General features: G+C 44.8%; 1 protein-coding gene across 3 annotated transcripts in view; it reads right to left on the bottom strand.

Annotated features, from left to right (window-relative positions):
* Positions 1-18,181: 18,181 nt before the first annotated feature.
* Positions 18,182-26,821, bottom strand: part of VAV3 (vav guanine nucleotide exchange factor 3) — a 283,108-nt gene continuing 274,468 nt past the window's right edge. For all 3 annotated transcript variants that reach the window (XM_090048785.1, XM_090048783.1, XM_090048784.1), the window contains 2 exons: positions 22,974-23,125; positions 18,182-21,030 (listed from right to left, as the gene is read on the bottom strand). In XM_090048785.1, coding sequence (XP_089904911.1) covers positions 20,989-21,030; positions 22,974-23,125 — 194 coding nt within the window. In that variant the 3' untranslated portion in view covers positions 18,182-20,988. The remainder of the gene's footprint in view (positions 21,031-22,973; positions 23,126-26,821) is intronic.

Genomic DNA, 26,821 nt, shown 5'->3' with positions numbered 1-26,821 from the left:
AATCCCGGGTAAGCTCTTTGAAAAAATTATCCTGGCACACATCCAGGAGGGCCTTGCGGGGGAATGCATGCTCAGGGGCAACCAACATGGGTTTATCAGTGGCAGGTCTTGTCAGACCAACCTGGTGGCCTTTTACGATCAGGTCACCAAATCATTAGACGCAGGGGTTGCTGTGGATGTAGTCTTTTTGGACTTCCGGAAGGCTTTCGACACTGTCTCTCACCCTGTCCTCATCAAAAAGCTGAGAGACTGTGGTGTCGATGCCCACACGGTCAAATGGGTCGCCAACTGGTTGGAGGGCCGCACCCAGAGGGTGGTAGTGGATGGGTTCTTCTCGACCTGGAAGGATGTGGGCAGTGGGGTTCCGCAGGGCTCGGTCCTCGGGCCTGCACTGTTCAACATCTTCATCAGTGACTTGGATGAGGGGGTAGAAAGCACCCTGTTCAAGTTTGCTGATGACACTAAGATGTGGGGGGATGTGGGTGCACTAGAAGGGTGCAATAGGCTACAAGCTGACCTTGACAGGTTGCAACGGTGGGCGGATGAGAATAGGATGGGGTTTAACACTGATAAGTGCAAGGTGTTGCACATGGGGAAGAAGAACCGGCACCACACTTACAGGTTGGGGAACTCTCCTCTTGCCAGCACGGAGACGGAAAAGGATCTTGGAGTCGTCATTGACTCCACGATGAACATGGGCCGGCAGTGTGGGGAGGCAGTCAAGAAGGCCAATCGTACCCTATCATGCATCCACAGATGCATCTCGAGCAGGTCCAGGTAGGTGATCCTCCCCCTCTATGCGGCACTGGTCAGGCCGCAGCTGGAGTACTGCGTCCAGTTCTGGGCGCCACACTTCAAGAGGGACGTGGACAATATGGAAAGAGTTCAGAGGAGGGCCACTCGTATGATCAGGGGTCAGCAGGGCAGGCCTTATGAGGATAGGCTACGGGACCTGAACCTGTTTAGCCTCCACAAGAGAAGGCTAAGGGGGGACCTTGTGGCCTGCTACAAACTGGTCAGGGGGGATCAGCAGGTATTGGGGGAGTCCCTGTTCCCCCGTGCGCTGCCAGGAGTGACCAGGAATAACGGTCACAAACTGGCGGAGGGTAAGTTTAGATTAGATATTAGGAGGCGCTACTTCACAGTCAGGGTGGCTAGGGCCTGGAACCAGCTTCCAGGGGAAGTGGTGCAGGCTCCGAGCCTGGGGATTTTTAAAAGGAAGTTAGATGAGCACCTTGCCGGGGTCATCTGACCCCGGTGCTCTTTCCTGCTAAGGCAGGGGGTCGGACTAGATGATCTACCTAGGTCCCTTCCGACTCTAGCTACTATGAAACTATGAAACTATGACCTGCCCCCAATGAACCCATCTTGGTTGCCCCTGAGCACTAACTCCCCTGCTGGGCCCTTGCAGATGTGCTCCTTGAGAATTTTCTCAAAGGTCTTCCCTGGCCTATAATTGCCAGGGTCCTCCTTTCTCCCTTTCTTGTGCATGGGGACCACATTGGCCCTTTTCCAATCCTCTGGTACCTGGTTAGTGCCCCATGAGTGCTCATACAGCTGTGCCAGGAGCCCCACTATGACCCCCACCAATTCCCTCAGCACCCTTGGGTGAAGAGCATCTGGACCTACTGATTTAAACACATCCAGCCCCTCCAAAAGTTCCCTAACTAAGTCGTCCCTGACCCTAGGCATGGCGGTGCCTCCCCTGGGTCTGTCTGCAATTCTAGTGGGGGGGAGATGTCCCGGTCCCTGTTCAGGAATATGGAGGCAAAGAATTCGTTAAAGAGGTCCGCTTTTTCATTTGCCACAATCACCAGATTGCCAAGCCTGTCCTGTAGGGGCCCCACATTACCTGGTGCCTTCTTCTTACTTCCTATGCATTTGAAAAAGGACTTTTTATTATCCTTAATTCTGGTTGCTAGCCCTAGCTCCATCTCTGCCTTAGCCTTCCTAACAGCCTCCCTGCAGTCCTGAGCAACGGAAGTGTAATCCTCCTTGGTGATAGCCCCTTGCTTCCATTGTTTGTACACCTCCTTTTTTGCCCTTAGGCATCCCTGGATGCCTTTGCCAAACCATGGGGGCTTCTTAGCACTCCTGCCCCCCTTGGTGCACATTGGGACTGACTCCCTTTGAGCTTGGAGGATCGTCTCCTTGAAGAGAAACACAGAAATCACACAATAAAGTGCATAGTTCATCGCATCCTGCCCATGCCCCACCCCCACTTTCTGTCCCTGTGAGGGGACTGGTGGAGGGATCAAAAAGGGGGAAAAGAGGTGGAGGGGACAACAGGTCCCTGCAGCCTGTTCTAATACCCCCTGCAAAGGAGGTTGCAGCATTTGAAAACTTTCAGTCGTGGAACATTTCAGTCCAGGGTGTGAGAGTGTAGTAAGAGGCTGAAAAAGGGTGCAAGAGAGCAAGGAGAGTGAACAGAAGCCAGAGAGGCTGTGGTAATCCTGGGAGTAGGAGGAAGCCACAAGAGGGTGTCTTTGGGTCATAGTAGCAGGCACTAGAAAGAGCAACTTGGATTTCTAAACAAGGAAACTGGGCTCTGCTGTTTGTTTCTACTGTGTCCAGGAATGCAAGACATTTCTTGCCTCTTCTTTGTAAATAAATAGATTGCACCACAGAAATATATATTTGTTATGAATTTCTTCTTTGAAAGAAGTGTCTGGGGAAGGTCACAAATATTGGCTATGCACTCAAGCCATGAAGGGGCAACAGAGAGAGCAAGAGGAGAAGGGAGCAAGAGAAGGAAGTAGACCATGATCCAGATATCTACAGCTTTAAATAGAAGGGTTTTTTAAATATATTACAAATTAACAAATTAACGCAGTATGTAGTAGTGTCCCATGAACAAAATGTGGTGAATTCCCCAGAGAAGAGGAAACCTTACAAAGCAGCTATTCTGTAATAAGCAACCAGAGTAGTAACAATCATAGCAAGTATAGTTAGATTTTAGTAAGCCCGCACAACATAGTTTAAGGTTAGAAATCATGAAGTTATATACCCAGATTCTTAGCCAATTCTGAACTTTGAGCCTAATTTCTTTTGATTTCCTTTTGTCCACAAAGTGGCCCATGATAGCCTCAGCCTGGCCACTTTGCATCCCATTCAAGTACCAGTTGTTCTACCATCACATTCAGTTATGTCATAGGTTAATCACTGTCATTTTACACAGCAGCTACATCACCTAGTCTATTAATTATTATTTAATGTCACTTGTCCACTCAGTGGTTTGATTAATTCTGCTGTTAATTAAAATGGTTCTTGCAGTGACATTCAAATAAAGCTATTTGATGTTCACAGGGCAACCATGATGCAAAGCCAAAAAGAAAAAATATCTAGTGTTATTAATGTGCTGACTAGATGCATATTATTTGTACTACAGCCGTTTTCTGTTTTTCATTGATTTGTTTAACCAATAACTACAATATATTCTAGACAGCTCAAAAATTGAACTATGTTGGAAAGCCACAGCTCATCTGCCTGCTAGATAATCCATTTTAGCTACATATATGCATTTATGACACAACGGGAACATCTACACAAGACATTTACTGAGAAGCTGCCTAATTAGCAGTAAAAATCTCAGCATCTACACATGCAATGTTATTAGGATGGAGTAAACAAATTAACTCTACCATAAGTTAGTAATTGTAAACACAAGTACTGTCCTACAGGAGAGTTGGTTTTTTTTTTTTTTACTCTGCAGCAATGTACGTGTAGACGCTAACGAGGCTGGCTGGGGCATGAGAGTGCTTCATGTCCCAGCCAGCCCATCCTCAGCACTTTGAGCCAAGTTGGAGCAGCCCCAAGTCGACAGGCTGCCCCCCCTCCCCCAGGCTCCCTGCCAGCTGGGGCTTCTCTGACCTGGTTCAATGTGCTGCAGTACCAGGTGTATGTGTGAACATGGTGTACAGGAGCAATAAATTCTGGTGCGATATTCGCTGGTGTTTATTGCTGTGCATTAATTGCACATGTAGATGCACCCACAGAAAAGATAAACCCAATAAACTCAATAATTTACTCTATTGATAATAATTTGTAATCTTAATTATTTTAGGAAAAGTCAAACAATAGAAATATCTGATTTCATACATCAAGAAAAATTACCCAGAGCCTGTTAAAAAACAAAAACAAACAAACAAACAAAAACCAACTATGGTACATGTTTTTAAAACACTGTGGTAATTATTGTTAGTCAAGGACAACAATTCCATTTCACAATATTTTTTAAGGTTCAGTGTTTTTTTGTTTTCCATTGGAGCAAAAATGAAATGGCTTCTTTTCATAAAATACAGTATTGTTGAATGGTCTGTTTTGGAGCAAAACATTCTGATTTTTCTTTTGGGCCTACCTGATTCTAGTATTGAGTCTACTGTATTTACTTAATTCCAAGACCAGGTTCCACCCCCTCCCCAGTTGGCATGGGGAAAATAGTCCCTCATCTCATGATCACATACAAGGAAACCTCACTAAACTCCTGCCAAAAGCAGCATGTGCTCTTCAATGGAAACTATGAAGCTGCTTAAATGGAGCAACCACTGAGCATGACTATAAAACACATGACCTCTATTGGGCAACTATGCAGATGGAAACCTTTTTTGGGGGGGGAGGGTGGAGAGGGGGTCATCCTATGTGGTAGCCCCAGGCTCAGAAGCTTTGGAGTTCAGATGCTCCCTAATCTTGTTTGCTTCTAGCCCATCTGAATAAGACATAAGGTAGTACCCATTGGGCACATATAAGACACTTTACTGCTCGTTAGCAAAGTTTTCTGCACGGTAAGCAGGCATCGCTACACATGTGCGTGCTTACTGCACAGTAAATTGTGCTAGTCGTGAATAAATTTGCAAGTAGCAAATATACTTGCAAGTAGTTACTGGGCAGTAACGCACATGAAGATGCCAACCAGGGGTAAATTCGCTCCCAGACATCTCTGCCACTAGGGACCCGCACTGTCCAAGTCTGCAGGCTGCTCCAGGCTCCTGCCAGGCTTGTCAGCACCCAGACCCAGCTGCAGGCAGCTCTTAGCCTGGGACAAGCTCCAGCTGCCCACAGCCCACCCCCAGCAGCCTGCCTGGAACCTGCAGGTGCTGTGGGGCATTGCTTTGCTGTGCAGCTGCCAGTCCCATACCATGCTCCTCTGTTGAGTGCTGCAGACAGCTGCCCAGGCCCAGCAGCACAGGAACAGCTGTGAAGAGGCCCAGAAAGCTAGTGCAGGAGCACCAATGGCCTTGGCATCACCCACTCCAGTGCCCACCACCTGAGGCCCCGACTGGCTGCAGAAGGCTGGCATCCTCATGACACTGTGGGGCAAGGTGGAAGTGCAGCACCAGTCCACATGGGGCAGGCACTGCAACGCTCATGTGTATGAGAGGCTGTCAGGTCAGATGCAGAAGCATGGGCCCAAACGGTCAGCACATCAGTGCCACATATAGGTCAAGCATTGCAGGCACTGTCAGTTGGGGACTGCGTGCAAGTCCATGCCCTTTCTGTAGTAAGTGATGGAGATCTTTGCACCCCAGGACCCAGGCCACAGCCATGTTGTGTAAAGCAGCACAGGCCCCAGCCTGGTACCATGTTGTGTAAAGGAGCCCTGGCCCCAGCCTGGTACCCACGGTGACATTTGACCAAGGAAGGGTCCCTTGGGGTGCCAGGAGCCCATCCCCCACCCAAATTCCCCACATGCAGCCTCAACCAGCAGCTCAGGGAGCCCAAGCTAGCGCCTGCCCTGACACTTCCACACCCTCAGCCTTAACCACAAGGTGCAGCCAGCCATGTCTTAGGTTAGATATTAGGAAGAACTACTTCACGGTAAGGGTGGCCAGAACCTGGAATAGGCTTCCCAGAGAGGTGGTGCTCTCACCTTCCCTAGAGATCTTCAAGAGGAGACTGGATAGGCACCTGGCTGGGGTCTTATGACCCCTGCCACCCCCAGTGCTCCTTCCTGTCCCTGGCAGGGGGTCAGACTACATGATCTGTCTAGGTCCCTTCTGACTCATTGATCCTATGATTCTATGTCACCACCAACTGCCAGCAGAGCCAACTTTTCACCAGGGGAGCCCTGCCCAGGCAACCACACCCCAACATACAAAGAGTCTGCCCAGGTGAGACTGAGCAGAGCCACCAGCCATGCAGCTTCAGCCATGTGGTAAGCCCTCCCCACCCCAGCCCTTCCCCCAGCTCCCCTTCCCCACCCGGCCTGGCCACATTCTCCTGGCCGCTGGGTTCCCCTCACAGCAAGGAGGGAGGCAGAAGACAGTGCAAAACTTTACTGAGCAGCCCATGTTCCTGCAGCTAGGTGGGCACGGGCCTCTCACATGTCAAAGAACACATCAATGCCAGCAGCAATGTCCTCCTCAGATGAGGGGACAGGGATGTGTAGCACAGTCACAGGTAGCCCTCCAGGTGCTGGCAGAGGTTGCAGGGCAGCCCAGGCTTGCTCCTCACACCATTGAAACTCAGGGTGTCATGCCAGTTGCACAGGTTTTCTCCGACACCATGGCAATCAGCAGCAGGGCATAGTGGATTGGGCACCCCTAGGTCCACACAAACAGCTTATCACACAGCACTTACGGTGCAGTGCCATCACCAAGGGGATGCTGGCCCTGGGGAGCCTCCATAGAGAGGCTCCTGGGGAGGGGGACAGGGGCATGGGCAGCTCCATGTCCCAGTAATCCAGGAGACCCACATCCCCCAAGCCTGGGTGCTGTGGGCTTTGCAGGAGGACTGCAGGAGGACAGGAGCAGACCATGGTCCTAGGAAAGACAGTGCAGGTCATGGAAGACAAATGCCAGCTGCTGGAAACCATCCTGGCCCTGGCAGTCACCTTTATACCACCCACTGCCTGGCCCCCGACCCTAGCCCCACCTGCCCCCTGGCAGCCAACCGCCAGTCAGCAGCAGACCTTCTCCCCTCCCCATGAGCCTGGGCAGAGGTCCAAGTGCCACTTCCACTAACCACTCCCTGCCATAGGTCCCCCACCACCCAGCTCCCCTGCCTAGGTTCAGGCCTGCTTCTCACACAGGCACAGAGCCAGAACTCCCTGCAGCAGGGCCAAGACCACACATTGGCCTTGCCAGCTCTGGACACTGGCTGCCAGAGGGCAAGTCCACCACACTAGGGGACTACCAGGTGCCATTACCCCTGGGTGAGCCTCTCACCCACCAGGCTTGCCACACCATGCACACCCACTGGGGAATGACCAGAGACTAGGGTGCTGCCCATCTGTTCCTGAGCTCTGCCCTCTAGGCACCCCAATCCCATGGCCCCCCACCCTGGGATGACAAACAAACCACATTGTAAACAGTGTGCACAGGGGTGAGAGTGTTTTATTGTTGGTGGGTTGGGTGGTGGAAGGAGATGGAGGTGGGATGGGGGGCTCTGTTTGATGTGAAGGGAATAAAAACTTCTTCTTCTGAAACATGTCTATAGTTAGTGTGGTGGTGGGGGTAGGCCTGTGGACAGCTGTCCAGGTGGGCTACAGCAGAGTGCAGGAGGTGGTTGACCAGCATCTCTTTCACCCACTGCCATGGCCCCAGCTGCTGCTGTCACTGCCACCACAAGTGGTGCTCCTGGTGCCAGGCATCCCCCCCGCTGTACCTCCTCTGCCTGGCCTTACAAAAAACTCTCCCCAGGCCTCACAGATGTTATGCAGGCTGCAACAGTAATCCAGGGTAGGCTGTCCATGGCGAACTCAAGGTGGGCAGTGAGGGTGCACCAGTGTCCCTTGAGGTAACCAAAGATGCACTCCACCAAGGGCATGGGTCCATCCCAGACAGTGGTTGAAGTGGGTCTGGTGAGAGTCTAGTTTGCCAGTGTAGGGCCACATAAACTAGGGCAAGTGAGGGTAGGTGGGGTCCCCAGTGAAGAGGGGAGGGACCACCATGGCACCCAGCTGAAGGTCTGGTATTCTTGGTGTGAAGTGGCTGCTCTGCACCAGGGCTGGCAGGGTGGAGATGTGAAACATGGAAATTGTGGGCAGTGCCCACCCAGCCAGCACTCACGTTTATGAAGGTGCCACAGTGGGCGACGACAGCCTGGAGCATAACGGAGTGAAAGCCCATCCAGCTATAGGAGGGGCAGTCACTATGGAGCAGGCAGGTGTCAGGGATGTGGGTTCCATCCAGGACCCCAATGCACTTGGGGAATCTGAGGGCACAGAACCCCACCACCACCTCTCAGGGTTTGTGCACCAGGAGCACCGTGTGCCCCAGCACATCCTGGAGGGTGCCACACACCTCCAGCACGCAACCTCCCAGGTAGTGACCTTGCCCACCCCAAGAGATGGCCCACATAGCACAGGCTGGCAGGTGTGGTCAGCTTAAGCAGGGCAAGGGCCAGCTGGGTGCCTGTGGGGAGGGGTGGCTGCTGTCCTGCTACTCCAGGTGCAGCTGGAGCTGCTCCAGAAGGTCCTGGAATGTGGCCTGGGTCATCTAGAATGCCTCCAGCCACTGTTCATCTTCCCAGGTCTGCTGGGTGACATGCAGCCACCAGGCCTGGCTCACCCAGAGGGCCCAGAGGTGGTGGGGCTGGAGGCCCAGGAACACCCCTTTGTTGGCATCCCTTCTGGAGTCCAGCCAGCTGGATGGGGTCCAGGTGGCAGCTGCACGTGGCAGCAGCCTTTGGACGGCATGCTGTGGCTGGGTAGCCAGTTGCTGTGCACGAGGGAGCTGGGAGAGCCCAGCGCAGTGGGCCAGCTGGCAGTGAAATGCTATCAACTCTGGTGGGGCCCAGCCCAGGGAATTATGTGATAAAACATGAGCCTTTTGGGTTTGGAGTTAGAGCTTAACCAGAGAAGAAGTGCTGTTTGGTCACTTGAATAAGCAGCAAGGGACCCCAACAGCCTGCTTTGACTAGTTCATGTCTTGCTTCAGGAATGCCCTATGGAAGACCAGGAACCTGCTCATATACAGATACATGAACCTCTTAGTCAAGGACTGTGTCAAAATAGGACCGAGTGAGATGAAGGGGTACTATAGAAAAACAACAGCAGATGACAGGGAGGAGATGGTAGAGATCATATGGAAGAGAAAAGACTGGTACAGGCTATCCAGCAGCAGGACTACCACAGAAAACAATGACCACAACAGTGGAGATGATGCCAGAAATTATGATGATGAATGAAAGAACTGAAAAAACTAGCAGATTTGAAAGAGAGTTGGGGGGCGGGGGAGGGTACTGAGGCAGTTCTTTCCATGATTGCGATGGCTAAACATGATGGTGAAGTGCCTGGGGCTTGCACATAGGGTGCCTGCCTGGATTTCAGGAGTGTCTGTTGGGTCTGGGAGGGAGGGTATTTGCCTGGTGGCAGAGCCACACAGACTTGATGATTGAGCTTTGCTCAGTTGAATTTTGGAACTTGACTATTGATCTTTGCACAAATGAATCTCAGAAGATTTGAATATTGGAAGATGGCCAATGTTGTGCCGATCTTCAAGAAAGGTAGGAAAGTAGATCCAGCAAGCTACAGGCCCATTAGCCTGACCTCTATCCTGGGGAAGGTCTTGGAAAAGAATATCAAAGAGGCCATCCTTAACAGACTAGCTGACTGCAATATCCTGAGGGATACCCAGCATGGGTTTGTTGCAAGTAGGTCTTGCTTGACCAATCTCATTTCCTTTTATGACCAGGTGACCCATCACCTGGACAAGGGGGAAGAGATCGATGTCATATATCTTGACTTTAGAAAAGTCTTTGATCTGGTATCCCATGATCACCTTTTGGCAAAACTGGCTAACTGCAGCCTTGACCTCACCACGATCTGCTGGCTGCAGAATTGGCTCCACGGTAGGACCCAGAGGGTGGTGGTTGACAGAAGCCAATCATCTTGATGCACAGTGACCAGTGGGGTCCCTCAAGGCTCTCTCCTAGGGCCTGTACTGTTTAACATCTTTGTCAATGATGTAGACATTGGTGTCAGAAGCAGGCTGGCCACATTTGTCGACAACACCAAACTCTGGAGTAAAGCATCCACAATTGAGGACAGGAGGGTGATCCAGGCAGATCTGGACAGGCTCATGAAATGGGCGAATGAGAACCTGATGGTGTTTAACACCAAAAAATACAGGATTCTCCACCTTGGGAGGAAAAACCTGCAGCATGTTTATAGGCTCAGCAGTGCTACACTGGCTAGCACTACAGATGAAAGGGACTTGGGGGTCATGATTGACCACAAGATGAACATGAGCCTGCAATGCGATGCTGCAGTTAGTAAAGTGAGCAAAATGCTGGCTTCATCCATAGATGCTTCTCAAGCAAATCCCGGGACGTCATTCTCCCGCTGTACTCAGCCTTGGTGAGGCCACAGCTGGAGTACTGCATCCATTTTTGGGCTCCACAATTCAAAAAGGATGTGGAGAAGCTTGAGGAGTTAGCAGAGGAGAGCCACGTGCATGATCAGAGGTCAGGAAAACAGACCTTATGATGAGAGGCTGAGAGCCATGGGACTCTTCAGCCTGGAAAAGCGCAGGCTCAGGGGTGATCTGCCGGACACGGTTCAAGCACCCACTTTAAATACCTTCAAGACACATTTGGATGCTTATCTTACTGGGATCCTATAATCCCCGCTGACTTCATGCCCCATGGGCAGGACTTGATGATCCTCCAGGGTCCCTTCCAGCCCGAATGTCTATGAAACCTATGAAATCTGAAACTGATTTGATCCTTGAAATGAAATATTTTTTTTAAAAACTAGTTTATACTAGATTTGCAAAAGCACTGCTCAAAATTGTGTTTATGAAACGTGCTAAAACTTTCAGCAGTTTCAATAAAAAGTAACGTGAATCAATTCTGGATGAACCAAGTCTATGGTTACTATATGCAAATTGCTATAGCCATGCTTAATTTCAAGGTTATTGTTTTCAAATCTGCCCCTCACTTCCACGTGCTCGGAAACAGCAGGGTCTGATAGTAGGGGAAGTGGAGAGGAGCTGCCAGGGGAAACAGTTCAAGGGAAGTAGACAGCAAAAGGCTGCCTGATCCTCCCAGATTTATTTCCCCTGCTGTAGCAGCAGGAAGGGGACAAATTCAAAGTAAGCCTCTGATAATTAGATTCTATACCTGGAAAACTGCAAAAAATTCATACTTTTTCTATATATAGAATCTACGTATTATCCCATATCCGGTTATAATCAGGGTTGTCTTCTATTCAAGAAAATACAGTATACCCAGAAGTAAGCAGAAAGCCATAGATATCAGGCCTTTCTGTCAAAAACTTCATCAAAATGGATACAGCTCCATGGAATTTTGGGTTCAGTAAAACAGTACATTATAATGAAAATACATTTGGATGAAAATGTTCTGAAAAGTGCTAATTGTGCTATTTACCACAAACTATCTTTTGAGCTTTCCTACGTACATAAGGTTTGAATTTGAGTCCATAGAGTAACTCCATTATTATCCCAGTGAAATGTCTGAATCCAGCTTACGAGCGACAATACTGTGTAACTTGTGAACCTTTTATGAGGTTATACATTTTATATGCCTCTTTACCAAACAGACAATTCCATTTTGGATGTGTAGCTTTTTACCTCCTCTATTATCATTTCATCTCCATCATTAGCAGAGGTTCTGAGCTGTAGGCAGTAGTGGCAGGAGATCCATTCTTGTGCCCTCCTCTAAATGGATGGCTCATGTTCGGGCTGATCATTAATCTATATTATTTGGGGATTTTGGCACAGGACTAAGAATAGAGAGCCACTGACTTACCTGTTATGCCTCTACAGGTGGTCTATGGCAAGTATATTTCATTCAACTCATCCACTATTGCAGGCTGGATGAGTAGTGCAGGGTTGGTCCGTGGCTGGATCCAGCAGGAAAGTTCGTCCTTAGGATCAACCTGGGACATGTAGTCATGTCATCTAGCTCATAGGACTCTCCATGAATCTGGAAATTTGTCAGGAGGATGAATGGTGGCAGTTTTCATTGGCATGCATCTGCGAGCCACAGTAGTCAACACTAACACTGCTCCTCTAGTGTCAGATTTCTAAACTGAATGACATGGCACCATGTCCCATATCCAATGTGAGGACTATATCTAGGTCACCCCTCCACTAGCTCATATTGAGGAAAAAAATGTGAGGGGGTTGGGGAGGGAGGAGGGATATCAGCAGATGGCCGATATGTCACAGAAGAACTTGTTATAAGTCTACTTTACAGAGTGGAAAGGCCTTGATCAAAACCGAGTTCTCAAAGGAGGAATAGTAAAAACAGGGCTATCCCTCAAGGGGGGTGAATCAGGACAACTGACCTGGGCCCTGTGTTTTGGGGGGCCCCACGGACAGTGCCGGCTGGTTCTGCCTCATAGGTCATAGATTGCCAATCCTTGTCATAAGCCATAGCCTACAACATATTTGGCAAGAGCCCTAGCACCCACTGGAAGCCAGGAACCTGCTACTCATCCAGTAAGGGCATGATGGTCAACCCCATTCTATTCAGACACCTCTGTTTCACCCTAACATTAGTCCTTTCAGATAACCACTCATGCATGTGCACACATCTCATTCATTGTGGTTTCTTGCCTAGCAAAATTCACTTACCAAGACTTTACCAATGTAAAATTACTCCTCACAAGCAGCATTCACAGTGACTAAATAAGTCTTCCCAACCGACTGTTAGTTTTCCATTAGTTGTCTTTGCAAGAACAGCCCCTTCCCCGCCACGCTAAAGGACTGGCTATCAAGCATGACAGAACTTTAAATGGACAAAAGTGGAGCAATTGGTTCTCTTCAGCAAGTCAAGCTGTGGGGAAGCTGCATGTATTAGAAGCTTTGGAGCAAGGCAAACCCTGGTTTCCTGAACAGGGATATTTTTAGTGGAAGGACTAGCTAGAGTAACAGCATTGTATTTAGGAAGTTTGTTATAAGCATGTATCTTAAGAAAGTAATTGTGCAATGAAAAATGCTATCTCCAGATCTGGTCTGTATCTGTGTTTGATTAACCTATCATGTGCCTCCTGCAGAACTGAAATGTAGTCTACAAGCCTCTGGGACTCTTTGAAAGGGTGTGTTTAAAATACAGTGAGAGCCTGCGGAGCGAGGATGGGACTACAGGGACAGAAGGTCAAATTGTGAATTCCAGCTCTTAGGAGAAGGTACTTTTTCACAATGATGGTTAAGAAGCATTGAAATAGGTTAACCATCCCTGGAAGTTTTTACATGCAGGTTAGATGACTACTTGGCTGGGATAATTTAAACGGGGATGATCCTGGCTTTTGGCAGGAGGCTACACTAGATGACCTCATGTCCCTTCTGCCCTTTTTTAGATGATTCTATATGATTGAAGGGCAATGCCTGAATCTGAATAGACTCCACTGGGTAAAGTTCCCTGATGGAACTTATTTCTCCATTTTGGTTGCAATATTCATTACTAAGCAGTTCTCTTTTTCTTCTTTCATTCATTGCATTTATGATGTAATTTACTCTTCTTACAGCTCAACCAGAAAAGACGACTACTTCAGTCTCTTCCATTGGAAGTCTTCCCTTGAAGAATGCCTTGTAATCAAAAGCTTGTCTAACTTTATCCCAACCATGCAATTAGTCCAATAAAAGATATCACTCAAAAAAAAATCCTTGCCTCTTAAAGAATGAACATTATTGGAAAGAGCTGAAATGTAATTGCTTCTTCCAAACAGTATGTCTTGTTTTCAGTGAAACAGAGTGTCCAGGAAATATGCCATCCCTGGAAATAGGTTGTGAGGCAGCAAGAACTTCCTGGTATGGCAGAACATCAACATGGTTAGGTCCCAGTCTCTCACAAGGGCAACAGCAAAACTGTTACTTCTTTACTGTAAACAGTTCTTTATATAAGATCCTGTATATGATAAAGTGAACTTTCCACACCTCAAGCCTCATCAAGATAATCCATGCTGCATGCAGCAGCTCACTTTCTCTCAGCCAACTCAGTGCCTTTTCAGTAAATGTTTCAGCAATGGTTGTGAGAAGGATAATACTAGATAATACGCTACATGGTGCTGCAGGAAGAAGTGGTAGCCATCTTGGCAATCATTTTAGCAGCATCTCTTGCTTCTTTTCTTCTTACTTCTAGTCCAACAAAGAAAAATCAGTATCCCCACTTAAGATACACATCCGAATTTCAGAGGGCTGATTCTAGGCAGGGGAAGGTGCATGTGGTAGGCAAGTAAATATGGTATTAACAGACAGACTACAGGACAATATCAGTTAAACATTCAGGAAGCTAGATCTCTCTTTATGCTTTTGATCCATGAGAAGCAACATGCTAACTTCTTTGGAGCAGTAAAAATAAATTAAGACCATGAAAAGAACCCCAGTGCATGTGTAAACTAAACAGGGGCCCTAAATTGAAGCAGTGGGTTTTAAAAAACACCGCTTCAATTTACGGCTGATTAAACCTCCGTGTCGTGCACACACCCCACTTACTTGCATGCCTCTCTGGTGGGGAGGGAAAGGCGAGCTGCTGGCAGATGGAGTGGTCCCTGGGCTGCTGGGGTGAGGGCTGGTGCTTCCCTCCATGGAAGCGACAGCCCCTGCCCCAGGCGGCATCCACCCACAGACACCCGGCGGGCACTGCAGCCACAGAGAGAAACACCAGATCCCTATGCCACTCAGGCTGGCAGGCAGGCAGACTCTGGCAGGGGGGTTAGTTTGCTGTGCAAGTCATTTAAGGTGCATCATGCCACCGAATGTCCTGCAGTGGTTGGAATTAATGTGCAATATGCCACCAGATTTATCTTCAAGAGGAGACTGGATAGGCACCTGGCTGGGGTCTTATGATCCCTGCCACCCCCAGTGCTCCTTCCTGCCCATGGCAGGGGGTCAGACTAGATGATCTGTCTAGGTCCCTTCCAACTCATTGATTCTGTGATTCTATGATTCTATGACCAAGGTGTGCAAACACTAACACCATTAAAGCATTGCAAAAGCATCTAGCCTGCTTTAAAGTGTGGTGCACCCACACCTCTCGTTTCGTCTACACACGCCCCTACTAACTCCAACAGGTTTGGAATTAAGCCTGCTATCCCCACCACCAGTCAATAACTGTCCTGTACCTGCATTCATGAAATTTTCAGAGTCCTACAGCATTAAATGATTTCTTGTTCCAATCTGATGCTATCATTATTCCCCGGATGTCTTGAGAATATAGTTTACAAAATTTATCCAGGATAAGAAATAGCATTAACATGAAATTTCACACCTCAGATTGGTCTGGGATGAGCTTTTTCTTTTCAGTTTTCTGGCTGTGGGGTTTTTTTTCAGATTATGTCTGTCCTTCCTAAAGCTAAAATTTACCCTAGCAATTTTAGCAGGGAGAGAGTTATGAAAGAAGCAAACCACCTTTTAGCAAATAGCCAACTCTTAACCTGTCATTTGTTCTAACTATGAGTTTACTGAAGGTTAAACTACCAAGTTTTAAAGTAATCCCATACAGTTTCCAGAAGAAGCATATTATGAGGTAAAAGTTATAATGAAAGAAGCAATAGATCTCAAATATTTCAAGGGGATTACAAAATCAAATCTTATGCTATGCTCATGTAAACAGTGGAGACCCTCATAATTAATGGATAGCAAACTGTACAACAGATGAGGAATTATCAGACTGAATTAGAAATCCAAATCTCATTTGCTATAAAAACAAATGGTTCTTTGTTCTTGAAAAGAAAGTTGCTAAGATGGTGCAATGAATCACTTTTCTGCAATCAAAATTCCTTAGGTTTAAACTCATTCCTGTGGCCTTATTACCTAGGCATTGAACATTTCAACATTTTGTGAAATTACTTATGTATCATGAAGACCACATCAAACAGCTTTATGACGTTAAAGTGACTCAGAACTACCTCCCTCCTGCAGATACAAGGACGAATGTTAACACTCTGTAACATTTTTCAAGTAGTGCTGGAGAAAACATTCACATTTTTTCTCTTGGAGCATGTCTATGCTGTTTCTGTGGTAAGCCTGGGAATATCAGTAATAAACACTTCCTGCCCATTTACTCCCCCTCTAGGCACAAAAATGCTCAGAAACTAAACAACATAGATGGTTAACTGTGGCCCAGTGTGCACTAAGAATCACACCAGAGGTTGGGTGTGGCTCAGGATTGTGCTGAACCAGCCATACTACCTATTTTGGGGGCTTTTGTGCACGCTGACCAAGTGCGAGAGTCATGCTTCTTAACAGTGCTCCGGGACTTGCCACACAGGCAAGGGTACACAAAACACAACATTAATTCTCAAATTCCAGGATCTAAGCTGATGACAACTGCATACAGTCTATGCTATTCCTTTTTTGTATGTTATTATGCAACACGATTATAATAAAGTGGCTAAAGAGAAGATAGGCACTTGCATCCAGTTTAGATCACCACCATCCTCTGAATGAAATTACAACTACTCACCTGCATATTACTGGCCTGAAAATGCTCACCAGGGAAATGGACAAACATACATTTTAGCCCCTTCAAAAGGGGAGGCAGGGCAGTTGCTCAGAAGTTATGATGCAAATCAGTAGTTATGATGCAAATGTTACAACTGCAGGATCCTAATAAAAGTTAGCAAAACAATCCTACATTTGACCTTGAATGAAGCAGGTTTAAAGTTGGAGTACTTTTGTTACAATTGTATCAGTAAGTAATCATGTAGTTGTAACAGTTGCACCATAACAACTTATAATGATATATTTTGAGAGCAAGTCAGTCATTTTCTTTGTTTATAAGCCAGAATTCCCTCTCTCACATGGAAGCTAGAGCTTTCAGAAGAGGAAGGTCTAAAATCTCCAATATCATTATAGACCTCTGAGCAGGTATGATGTGTGGCAAAGCAACAACCATTAATTTATTGCAATACTGATGCAATAGGTAGAACTGCAACTGTGGCTTGACTGCAAAAGTTAAGCTAGATACATATAAAACTTTCACACTGAACTTCAAACCCACTTAAAGTAAACCTAGACTGGAGGTTGAATGTGCCAGAACATACACACACATTCTCTTTAACTCTTCTCCAACTATCTCTTCAAGTAACACCTCTCCTCCTCTCGCACTTCCTCATCCATATTGAGAAAACCCCACATCACCATAATTAGCTCCCTTCAGAAAAGTATTAGAGATTGTTTTGGGGGGATAGGAAGGGAAGCTCTTGAGAGGGACAGGGGAATTTTCCTTACTAAGGTTGTAATCTATGAAACCAAAACATCCCAATAAATCTTCAGTGTTTGGCTGGCCTCCAAATCTTCAGAGCTTGAAATCCAATCATAAATAGCTCCTATGCCCTAATTACAATAATTCCTCTTATTTTCCTATGAGATAAGAGGGCACATCTCTCTTCCCATGTATAAATAAAAGCAGCCTCCATATGAATGAGAATGAATTTTGCTCAGAGTAGAATTTAATTGAGAAGCATTCTGCATCTCTCAGGTTAGGTGCAGGTCTTAGATATATGATATCTTCATGGGTGACAGGAAAATTATGCCTTACATCTGCAGAGATGTGTAAATCCCTCATTAGGTTTAATGATTATCTATTAGAAAGGTGGCTTCACAAAGAAAAGCTTTCTTATCAAAAAGCAGAAGTGACATAGTGAAGCCATGTTTCAGCTGTATTATCACAGAAGTCTCTGAATTAGTTCATCAGCCCAAAAATTATTCTACTGGTAAACAGACGGTGCATAAAGGCGATATTGTCCGAATTGTATAGATAGGATGTGTTATAGGAATGCAGTTAGGCAGCTGAATAATTGAGAATAGACTGCAGTTCCAGACTTGAGCTCAAGTGAAGCTAAAATTACATGCGAGAGAACACAGAAAACAGAGAAAGAAAGTCACCTCAATCAAACATTATGAACGAAAGGAATTGTGGTATTCAGTCAAGAAATTACAAATTCAGGCTTTGCCAGGTAAAAAAAATATGATTAAGTAATGAATGACATTCTCTAGGCCTCATGTAAGTAGTTGTCCAAATACACACAAAGTGGTCCTGTGTTTAGTGAAAGGGACATTACACTCTGAGAAAAAGAAACCCTTAAGAAGAGTCCACTTTCTAAATACAACAATAACGCGGCCTCACAGGTAAACAAAATTTATACAAGAGTAGGAATAAAACAGACCGTTACAAATTGCTGTAAGTACTTAGAAAGCCCTGGCATGCATAGAAAGCTTCACAAAAGCCAAACCATGCCTTTGTTTAAAAAAAAAGTACAAATGTTGCCACATTAAATTTACACAAGAAATCAACTGGTTTATTATATTCACATATTTACAAAATATTACAAATGGCATTACTGTAGTAAGTGACAATAAGGTCTCAACACAGGCAAAAGAAAGCATATGTAGAAGCAGAGGCTTGGAATATTTACTAAGTCTTTGGTTTAAACAAATGCAATTTAAAATGCAGCATTAACTTGTCCAATACAGGGCATTCAACAAAGATGCATGGATTTATACCATGAAAAAGATGTTTAGTTATGGCTTTAATTTTTCTCCAAGGTAAATGGCTGAACCCCTGGCTTGCCAAAAAGCCTATAGCACTGCTTATCAAACTTTAAAAAATTAAACTAAGTTATTGAACATACCAGATGTGTTTCCTAATTTGTATCGAATTCAACTGCTTCTCCTCAGAACTATATGACTGCAAAGCACAACACATTTCATAGAGACTACTCCTTTACCCCTTAAGCAGGCAAAATTGCCAAAGAATCAGTTTGGTCCACTTAAGGAGCACAGGATCAGGCCCACAAATACTACTGCATAGCAGCACAGGACCAAAGGCAATATTCCCCCAGACTAACTAGCTGTACAGATCATTTTATAAAATACACTGTAGGAATTATTTACATACTTACAAGTTCTCTGAACTGGTTCCATCAAACAACATATTCAATGAAATCACAGTTTACCTAATTTTGAGGTAAACTTCCTGAAGCAAAAGAACATCAGCAGGGGCTCACAAATAAGACTGGAACTTACCTTGCTTTCTGCAAGACTTACTTTACCCTCACTTGGCCCCAGACAACAGTGCCTAAATCATGTAGCACTTTGGTAGAAAGGCTGCTGTGAGGGAAGGGTCCTACTGAAAAGATTCTATCCTTTGAATGGGACTTTTAGCCTGACCTCAAATAGGCCAGCATGAAGTAGGGAACAGAAAGAAGACAGGGTTTGCAATAGGATTTGTGCAATGGGACTTGTGCCAGTCCCATTCTGTGGAAGACCAGTGGAAACAATCAAGTCCATCATACGGAAAGAGAGTTGCAAAGGAGCCACACTGCTAGTCCAACTGCAAGGTATGTGCATGGGTAGACTCTCCAGCTTCATTCAGTGGAAGGAAGTGGGGGAAATATTACCCTCAGGAAAAACAAAATATAAAATCTTAAATTGCATACTCACACCTGCACAATGACACTGCTCACAGTGCAGCCTTCCCTTATATACATCAGGACTTTCCAAGTTTATGAAAATGCTAACTTGCAAAGGCCAGATGCCATTTTGCCATGCCTGATGCCTGAGGTCACAGCCTTTCAAGCTAACATTCCTTTATATACACTTAGTATAATATGGAAGGAAAGCTCACTACACTGCATTGCCACCAACTTTACCACCACTCTACCTAAGTAACCATCAGAATTAGTGTGCTGGGAAACAGGAAGAAATCCTAGTAAGCTTCCTTTATCTTGCCCTAATGACCAAAGACAGTTCATGCTAGATCAGTGATTAACAGTGATTTCAAGAGATGGGCTGGAATGACCCAGCTCAGGTCCAAGGTGGGTTGACACCAGAACCTGGGTACCACCACCGCTGCTGCTTCTCCCTACCACCTAGCTGTTGCACTGGCAAAGTCCCAGGCCACAGTACAGGCAAACCAATTGGCCACAGGGGAGCAATTGGCCACAGGGGAGCAAAATCCACTGCTCCATAAGTCCCAAACCCCATGGCTCCAGGCCCAATTGAATGGTTACTACTGGCTGGATCCAGCCTGTGGGCCACAAGTTGCCAACCCCTGTGCTAGATGTTAAGGTGAGGCATACTCCAAACCTGTTAGCAAAAAACAAAGGGATGAAAAAGCCCATCACAAAGACCCAAGGGAAAATACCTCCAAACCCCCAAAATGCAAATATAGCAGGAACAGTGGTGCAGATGTAAAGTGAGGAAGAATCTGACCTGCAAAACTTTTAAATTAATGATGATGTACAAGCTCTAACAGAACCACATCACATCATAGCAACATGTGCCTGCATTTATAGGGTCAGCTGCTTACTTGAAAATTGAAAAAAAAAACAAACCACTTTGGGAATCACAGAGACATAAAAACTCCACAATCCTATTTTACAGACAGTTCTTCAAGAAATACCATGTCTTAGATAACACTAAACTTTTTTTTATAATTGCTGTCAAAACAAATAGAAAATTTAAACAGGACCTCAAAGTAGTCAGCTAAAACCAGCTTCATGCACACCTTGAAATGAAGACTATTCATATTCACTTCAGTAGTATTTTCTTCAAAACAGTTCACTGTGTTTATGGATGTTTTTAAGTTGATAAGTAAGGATGCTTTAATGCTTCAAAATAAGTATACTGAATCAACTTTATGCCCACCAGCATGACTGAACACTCATTTTCCTGTATGCAGTGATAAGGTATAATAAGCATCTACTTGTACCATCAGAAGTGTTCACTCCTAAGGAAAAGAGGGTTTTAAAACATTTACCAGTAGCTAGTATTCACTGTGTGCTACCAGATGAAATGAAAAGGAACATAAAGAAATCTGTTTTGCAGAGGTCTTCAGGGAAGATGAAGTCTGGGCTTTGTACTGGTCCCTCATGATAGCAAACTGGCAGGTTGTTTCTTGCACAGCTCTGGGCAAGCCATTAATCTGTCAGCACAAACTTCGGTAGAAATCCGAACATTAAGACGGGAGGGTTTGGACAGGCAGAATTGCTGCTTAACAAGACCAACACCACGTTGCAGAATTTATGTTGCACAGTCCCTGAAATTTCTGTTCAATATAACAAAGTGAGTGTTTAAATCATTCATCCTCTTCAACATACGTTGATGGAAACCAGCCAACCTAAAAACAAGGAGAAAAAGCAGAACAAAATGATACATAGGAGGCTAATGAGACAACACAATTTTTTCCAAACACCTAATTAACCAAAACAATGATAGTTCTGCTGAGCAGACAGCAAGATAAAAGTATAAACCTGACTGACCTGCCAGAGCACTTATTTAGGATAACTCAATCAAGCAATGCAAAATTATCAGTACTAAAGTTTGGAGGTTGTAAACTGAATATCAGAACCTTTTTTGAGGTAGATTAGAATTAGATGACGATCACTGTACCCCAAAGAACTAAAAGGTGGAATAAGAAAAATAAGAGCAGAAACAAGGTGGTTCATCTAGACTGCAGCAGTGGCTGTTCCTAGGGAGGACTTGGTTGACCATGACTCACCACCTGGGTCTGCACATACTTCAGACCTGGAAGTGACTGGTGAGACTAGCTCTCTTATGACCCTGCTGGAAACAGAGATCAGGAGTGAGCACTGGGGATGAGCTTGAGTAATCTCACTGTTGAGATTCCAGGTCTATAGTGCATCAGTTGATTCAGGTACATGGGGTGTCAGCAGGGCACACTTAGCACCTTCCTCCTCAGGTCCTACTGCAGACCTCTTAGAGGCAAAAAACTGTTGCTCCCATTTTGGAAGTAGAGGTAAAGGGCATTTAAGCACTCTGCAAGGCTACAGTCAAGGCCACAAGTCCATATTCCCACTGCTCCACCAGAGTGAAAAAAGGAATAAGTCTACATGCTCTAACTCATAATGCAATCAGGAAGACTTTTCCAGGAGAGAGAATTTCAAGGCAGAGCCCAATGTTTTACACACTTTAGAAAACCTAAAGTCATCTTCCCAAAATTAATGATGCCCTAATTTAAGGAACATGTTATGTATAGCAGTCTTTTGTGCATCTTTTTACTGTTCTTTTATATTTTTCATTCAGACTCTTCTAATTTAATTATTTCACACTTATGAAAGAAGGCAGACTGTTCAATTTGAAGACCATAAATCTAACAGAGCCCAACAAGAAATGTAACTATGGGCTCCATCATGAATCCTGTTCTGGATATACTTATCTATAGAGATGAGAAGAGAACATGCCAAGTCTGTTCTGCTGAGGCTGCCAAAACGAATGCCAGTTGACTGTTTTTTTAGGAGGTGGATATTGACTCACTAAGACTAGAATAAGAGCAATCATTTCACACTGCATATTAGGCCATCAAAAAGAGTTTAGGTTTCCATGTTGCTTTCAATCTAAAGTGTTCCTGTCATGTACTCTAGCGGCATGGATAGACAAAATGACAGCAATCTCTTCAAACAGCACAATGCTCTAAATCCCAACACTCTCCCTACCTATCAAATTCAATGGGACTAACAACTTTCATTCCCAAATACCACCCTAATGAACTTGCACCCTTCCTCCCCTAAATCAGATGACCTTTGTGGCCTAATTTAAAAACCCTTGCCATCTAAACCAGGTGATGTTGTCCTGAGCACTTCATTTATCTATGCTGCAGAAAAGTGGTGGCTCCTAATGGGAAACTATTAAGTTCATAGGTCAAAAATGACACCTTGAATTGGTGCCAGGAACTAATTAGAAACCAATTCTAGGGTTGTGAAACACACACCAAAAGAGAAAACAACTAAAAACACTCCTTGCTAGCCAGACATTTAATAACAGCCAAATATTCAAGACTCTCAGGTAATGACCCTAACCAAGCATAAGCAATTCAAAGCAGCTGATATTATTCTATTATTTTTCCTGACTACTTTCCCCAAACAGTCTTATGCAAACTGAACATCAACCAGTTAGGTCTCAACTGAGACCCTCATTCAGTTAGATATTGCAAAAAATGATCAAGCATTGTGTGTGCTTGAAACAGATCATTACATCAGACATATTGTGAGACAAAGAGTATGAAAAAGGTGAATGAAGATGGCAAAAAATGGAAACACCTACCCTTCCATTTGCTTCACCTCTCCACCAGCCATTTGCGCTTGTCTTTGTATAAATTTTTACCACATCACCTTTAAATAAGGAAAGTTCTCTCATGTCCCTTGCACAGAAGTCATACCGGGCTATGGCTATGCCTATAACTTTTGGACTTAACACTGAAATTGAACACAAGAAATCAATGTTATTAAAGTTTCTTAACCCCAGACTAACTGATTAAGGGGAATGATATCAGTATTATTATAAAATTAACAAGGATTCCATGACAATATAAACTAGGAATAATTTGCATGCGACTAAGAAAGTAACTATGCTAATTAGAGAGAAGGAGACGCATTCTTTATTAGTTAATTCAACAGGAGTTTGGAGGATTATGTAGTTTGTAGATTTTAAAAAATGTGATCCAGTTGAATGAAAATGCTACTAAATCAAAAATCTTCCCAAGGATTCATAAAAAATTGGAAAGTTATTACATTGTTGTATGTTATAATACATTTGGCTGCAAGGTATGTACGTCAACATATTTTACAGGTCACTAGTTTGTTTCCAAAGAGATTATTAACATTTCCACTTGATTTCACTTTAAACCTCTAATGAGGCAAAATAAACAGAATAAGGTAGTGTTCTTCCAATAACGACTTTGAAGTCAAATATTAATTCATGTCATCTGCTGCAGACTAGCTCATTCCAACTCAAACCAACAAAAAAGTACTCAAGTTTCCACAGTGAGTGAGTGTTTTTATCTGTTGTGTGACCATCGATCGTGTAAACCCAGGCTTTTTTGCAGTTCATGTTTTCAGACATAAAACCTGAGCACAGTTTACCCTTTTTTTAAATAAAATCCCACAACAAAGAAAATATACCACAATTCAACAAGGTACCTAAAGTGTCTAGTTTAAATAAAATTGATGCTTAAAAAGCTTGAAATTATATACATATTTTAATAGCTTGTTGAAGTGGAACTTAAATGTTTTAAATTATATAAAAATGTTTTCAAACATTTTTTAACCACACAGGTGCAAAAGCTGCATGAAACTAAAACCGGCTTTGAATTGAAGCAAATTAATCTTCCCCTTATAAAGTCTTACAAAATTAATTCCTGCATGATTCTAATCACCTTCAATTCCTAATAGAAAGCAAGGTAGCAACGCAACTTAAAGGACTAGAACTGCAATTTAAATATTTAGAAAAAAATATTCATTGACTTGTATGTTTGATTTTGATGCTGGCACAGTAACCAACATCTGCCAAAGCCTTAAGGTACTATATGTAAGTGACATCAAAATAGCATTTTCAATTGATACAGTTTTTTGTTTTTTTTATAGCTGGCTGCCCACATAATCAGCTGGGTCTAGACAGAAACTGGCCATTTGGAAACTGGATCAGGAAGGGCAAAGCCCATTTGAAAAAGATTCTGGTTTTATGTTGGGTATATGGCAACCAATGAAGATGCAGAGGCATGTTCACTAACATCCCCGTTCTCAGAACTATATAGAGAATAAAACCTATTTCTAACTAGGGTTTCCCAGAGATCTTCCAGAATTGCATTTACATTCTATTTTGAAAACTTTGAGAATTGAATGGTAAAGGATCACAAAAAAATGCTGCTTAAAAATAAGGAAAACACAGGAGATGGCATATACACTAGGAACATCTAGACAGCTATGACAAGACAAACAATTGCAGCCTTGCTACATATATATTTATGTGATATGGGTTGTGGCTTCATAAGGAACAAAGAACAAATATTTGATATAAACAGCAGCTATACAGTAACAAACACTGTGCAATCAAGTAATTGTAACTTCTGGAAGCATTTGATATGAATAGCAGCTTTTACTTAACAACAGCAAGCTGTACATTCAAATGATCATCACACATCAATGATTAAAGCAAATACCTTAACCTTCATGTCTAAAAATGAATTATGCCCTTGTTTTAACCATAACATCATAGCATTCTATAGCATTTGCAGAGTAAGTATACTGCAGTACTTGGGTATATAAAAGAGAATTAGCAACTTGATTTATGGCTCATGTTCACAATATGAAGATGCTGTAGATTAGAATGTAGGCCACTGGTATAATACATTACTTGCACTCTAGTATGTCAAGTATCATAAGCACTAGTATCCACATTATGTCAGATACCTTAGCAGGACTACAGCAAGAATAGCTGGCAGTGGGGCAGCAGTATTTGATTTTGCAGACAACAGACACAATCATTCTATTTTGGGGGGAAAGGGAAATAGCAGCAGTTAACGTTATGGGGTAAGTAATTGATTTTGGTGGATGGGAATAGCAATAACTGATTGGTAGGGAAGGGGAGAAAAACAGTTTTGAGACATAAGGACCAATAAGTAGTATCGGGAGCAGGGGGGCCACTTTGGACTCTAGAAAGGGGCTATGAGCTGAGTTTAAAGGGTAAAGTGAGATTGAAAAGTGAGGGACGAGGAACAAAATGGGGTACAGAAGAGAGAGATGTGGCAACAGGGAATTGATGGAAGAAAGTGGGATGAACAGAACTAAAAAGATGAGAAAAGCAGTGAATTGTAATACAGTATTGGAGGAAATGGGAAAGAAAGATGGGCAGAATTGGGCAGAGAGAGGAATCTTGCAAAACAAGCTAGGGGAGGCATTTTAAAAAGAGAAAAGCATAATTAGAGAAGAGGAGAAAATAAAGCAAGGCAGTAAGGTAAGTGGGAAAAGGTGAAAAAGATGGACCTCGGGAGGCATCATTTGGGAGGGTGGGGGAATAAGTGAAGGGTGTCAACCTGTTCCACTGATGGTCCTATACACAAACAAGAAAGGGCCTAGTGGATAGAATACATCAAGCCTTAGGTGCCAATCCAGACAGTGAAAATGGGTCAGCATGTGGGCTAGGGAGAGAATATGTAAGGCACCCTTACTCACTCAGAATAGTCAACTGCCCATGCTGAGAGATGAAGATTCACATCTGTCCCAATTCACACCTGGGACTTGACCACTGATACAGTTCACGCTAACCTAATGAATAGCCAATAGCCTGGCAATCAGGGCATTCTGAAGTGACTCTCCCTCTCTTGTTGCAGACGTTCTTGCATAAATAGCAAAGATTCATTCACAGACGCACATAAGCAGCCATAGCCTGCATGCTGCATGTAGAGCAGCACCACACTGGTAAGTCTGTAGAGGGAGGGGTGGAGGAGCAGAATGAGGCACCCACGGTGAGACAAGGAGTGAGGCGGGGCAGGCACTGTGGAGAATGGGGCCCCGGGGCAAGGACAGGTCATGGGACAGAGCCATGGGAGGCTCATCCAGAAGCACAAAGAGGGAAGGCGGGGTGTGGCTCTACGCTCTTCTGTGCATCCCTGGAAGAGGCATGGGGAGCATGTGCTACCCAGATTTTTGCACAGGGTGAAGGCAGACTGGGACTGGGGCTCTGTGTCCTGCTGCCTTTGCCCTGGGAGCCATGCACTGGCCATGCTGTGCATCCCCTGCCCATGCTGTGCATCCCCTGCCCACCTGGCAGTGGGAGGCACAATATGGTGTCACACAGCTCCCCAAGCAAAGGCATCAGGATGTAGAGTACCAGCCCCAGCAGGCAGCTCACCTCTGCCCCACTCACAAATCCAGAGGGCACATGTCCCTCATCCCTTCCCTGGGGGGGCACACAGTGGTGGGGAGCTGCCCCCTCCCATGCCCCTTCATGAGCCGCCTACGGCTCCATCCCATGACCTACCCCAGCCCTGGGTACCATTCAACCCAGCACTTGCCCCTGCCCCACTCCCTCTCTCACTGTGAGGGCCTCAATCTGTGCCTCTCCACTCCTTCAATCTCCCCCTCCACAGACTTATTGACATGGCATGCATGCAT

Source organism: Crocodylus siamensis, chromosome 5 (genome assembly GCF_052110815.1).
Source record: "Crocodylus siamensis isolate JL-2025a chromosome 5, ASM5211081v1, whole genome shotgun sequence".
Taxonomy (NCBI): Eukaryota; Metazoa; Chordata; order Crocodylia; family Crocodylidae; genus Crocodylus; species Crocodylus siamensis.
Note: the sequence above shows the minus strand (reverse complement) of the source record. Positions and strands in the feature narration are given on the sequence as shown.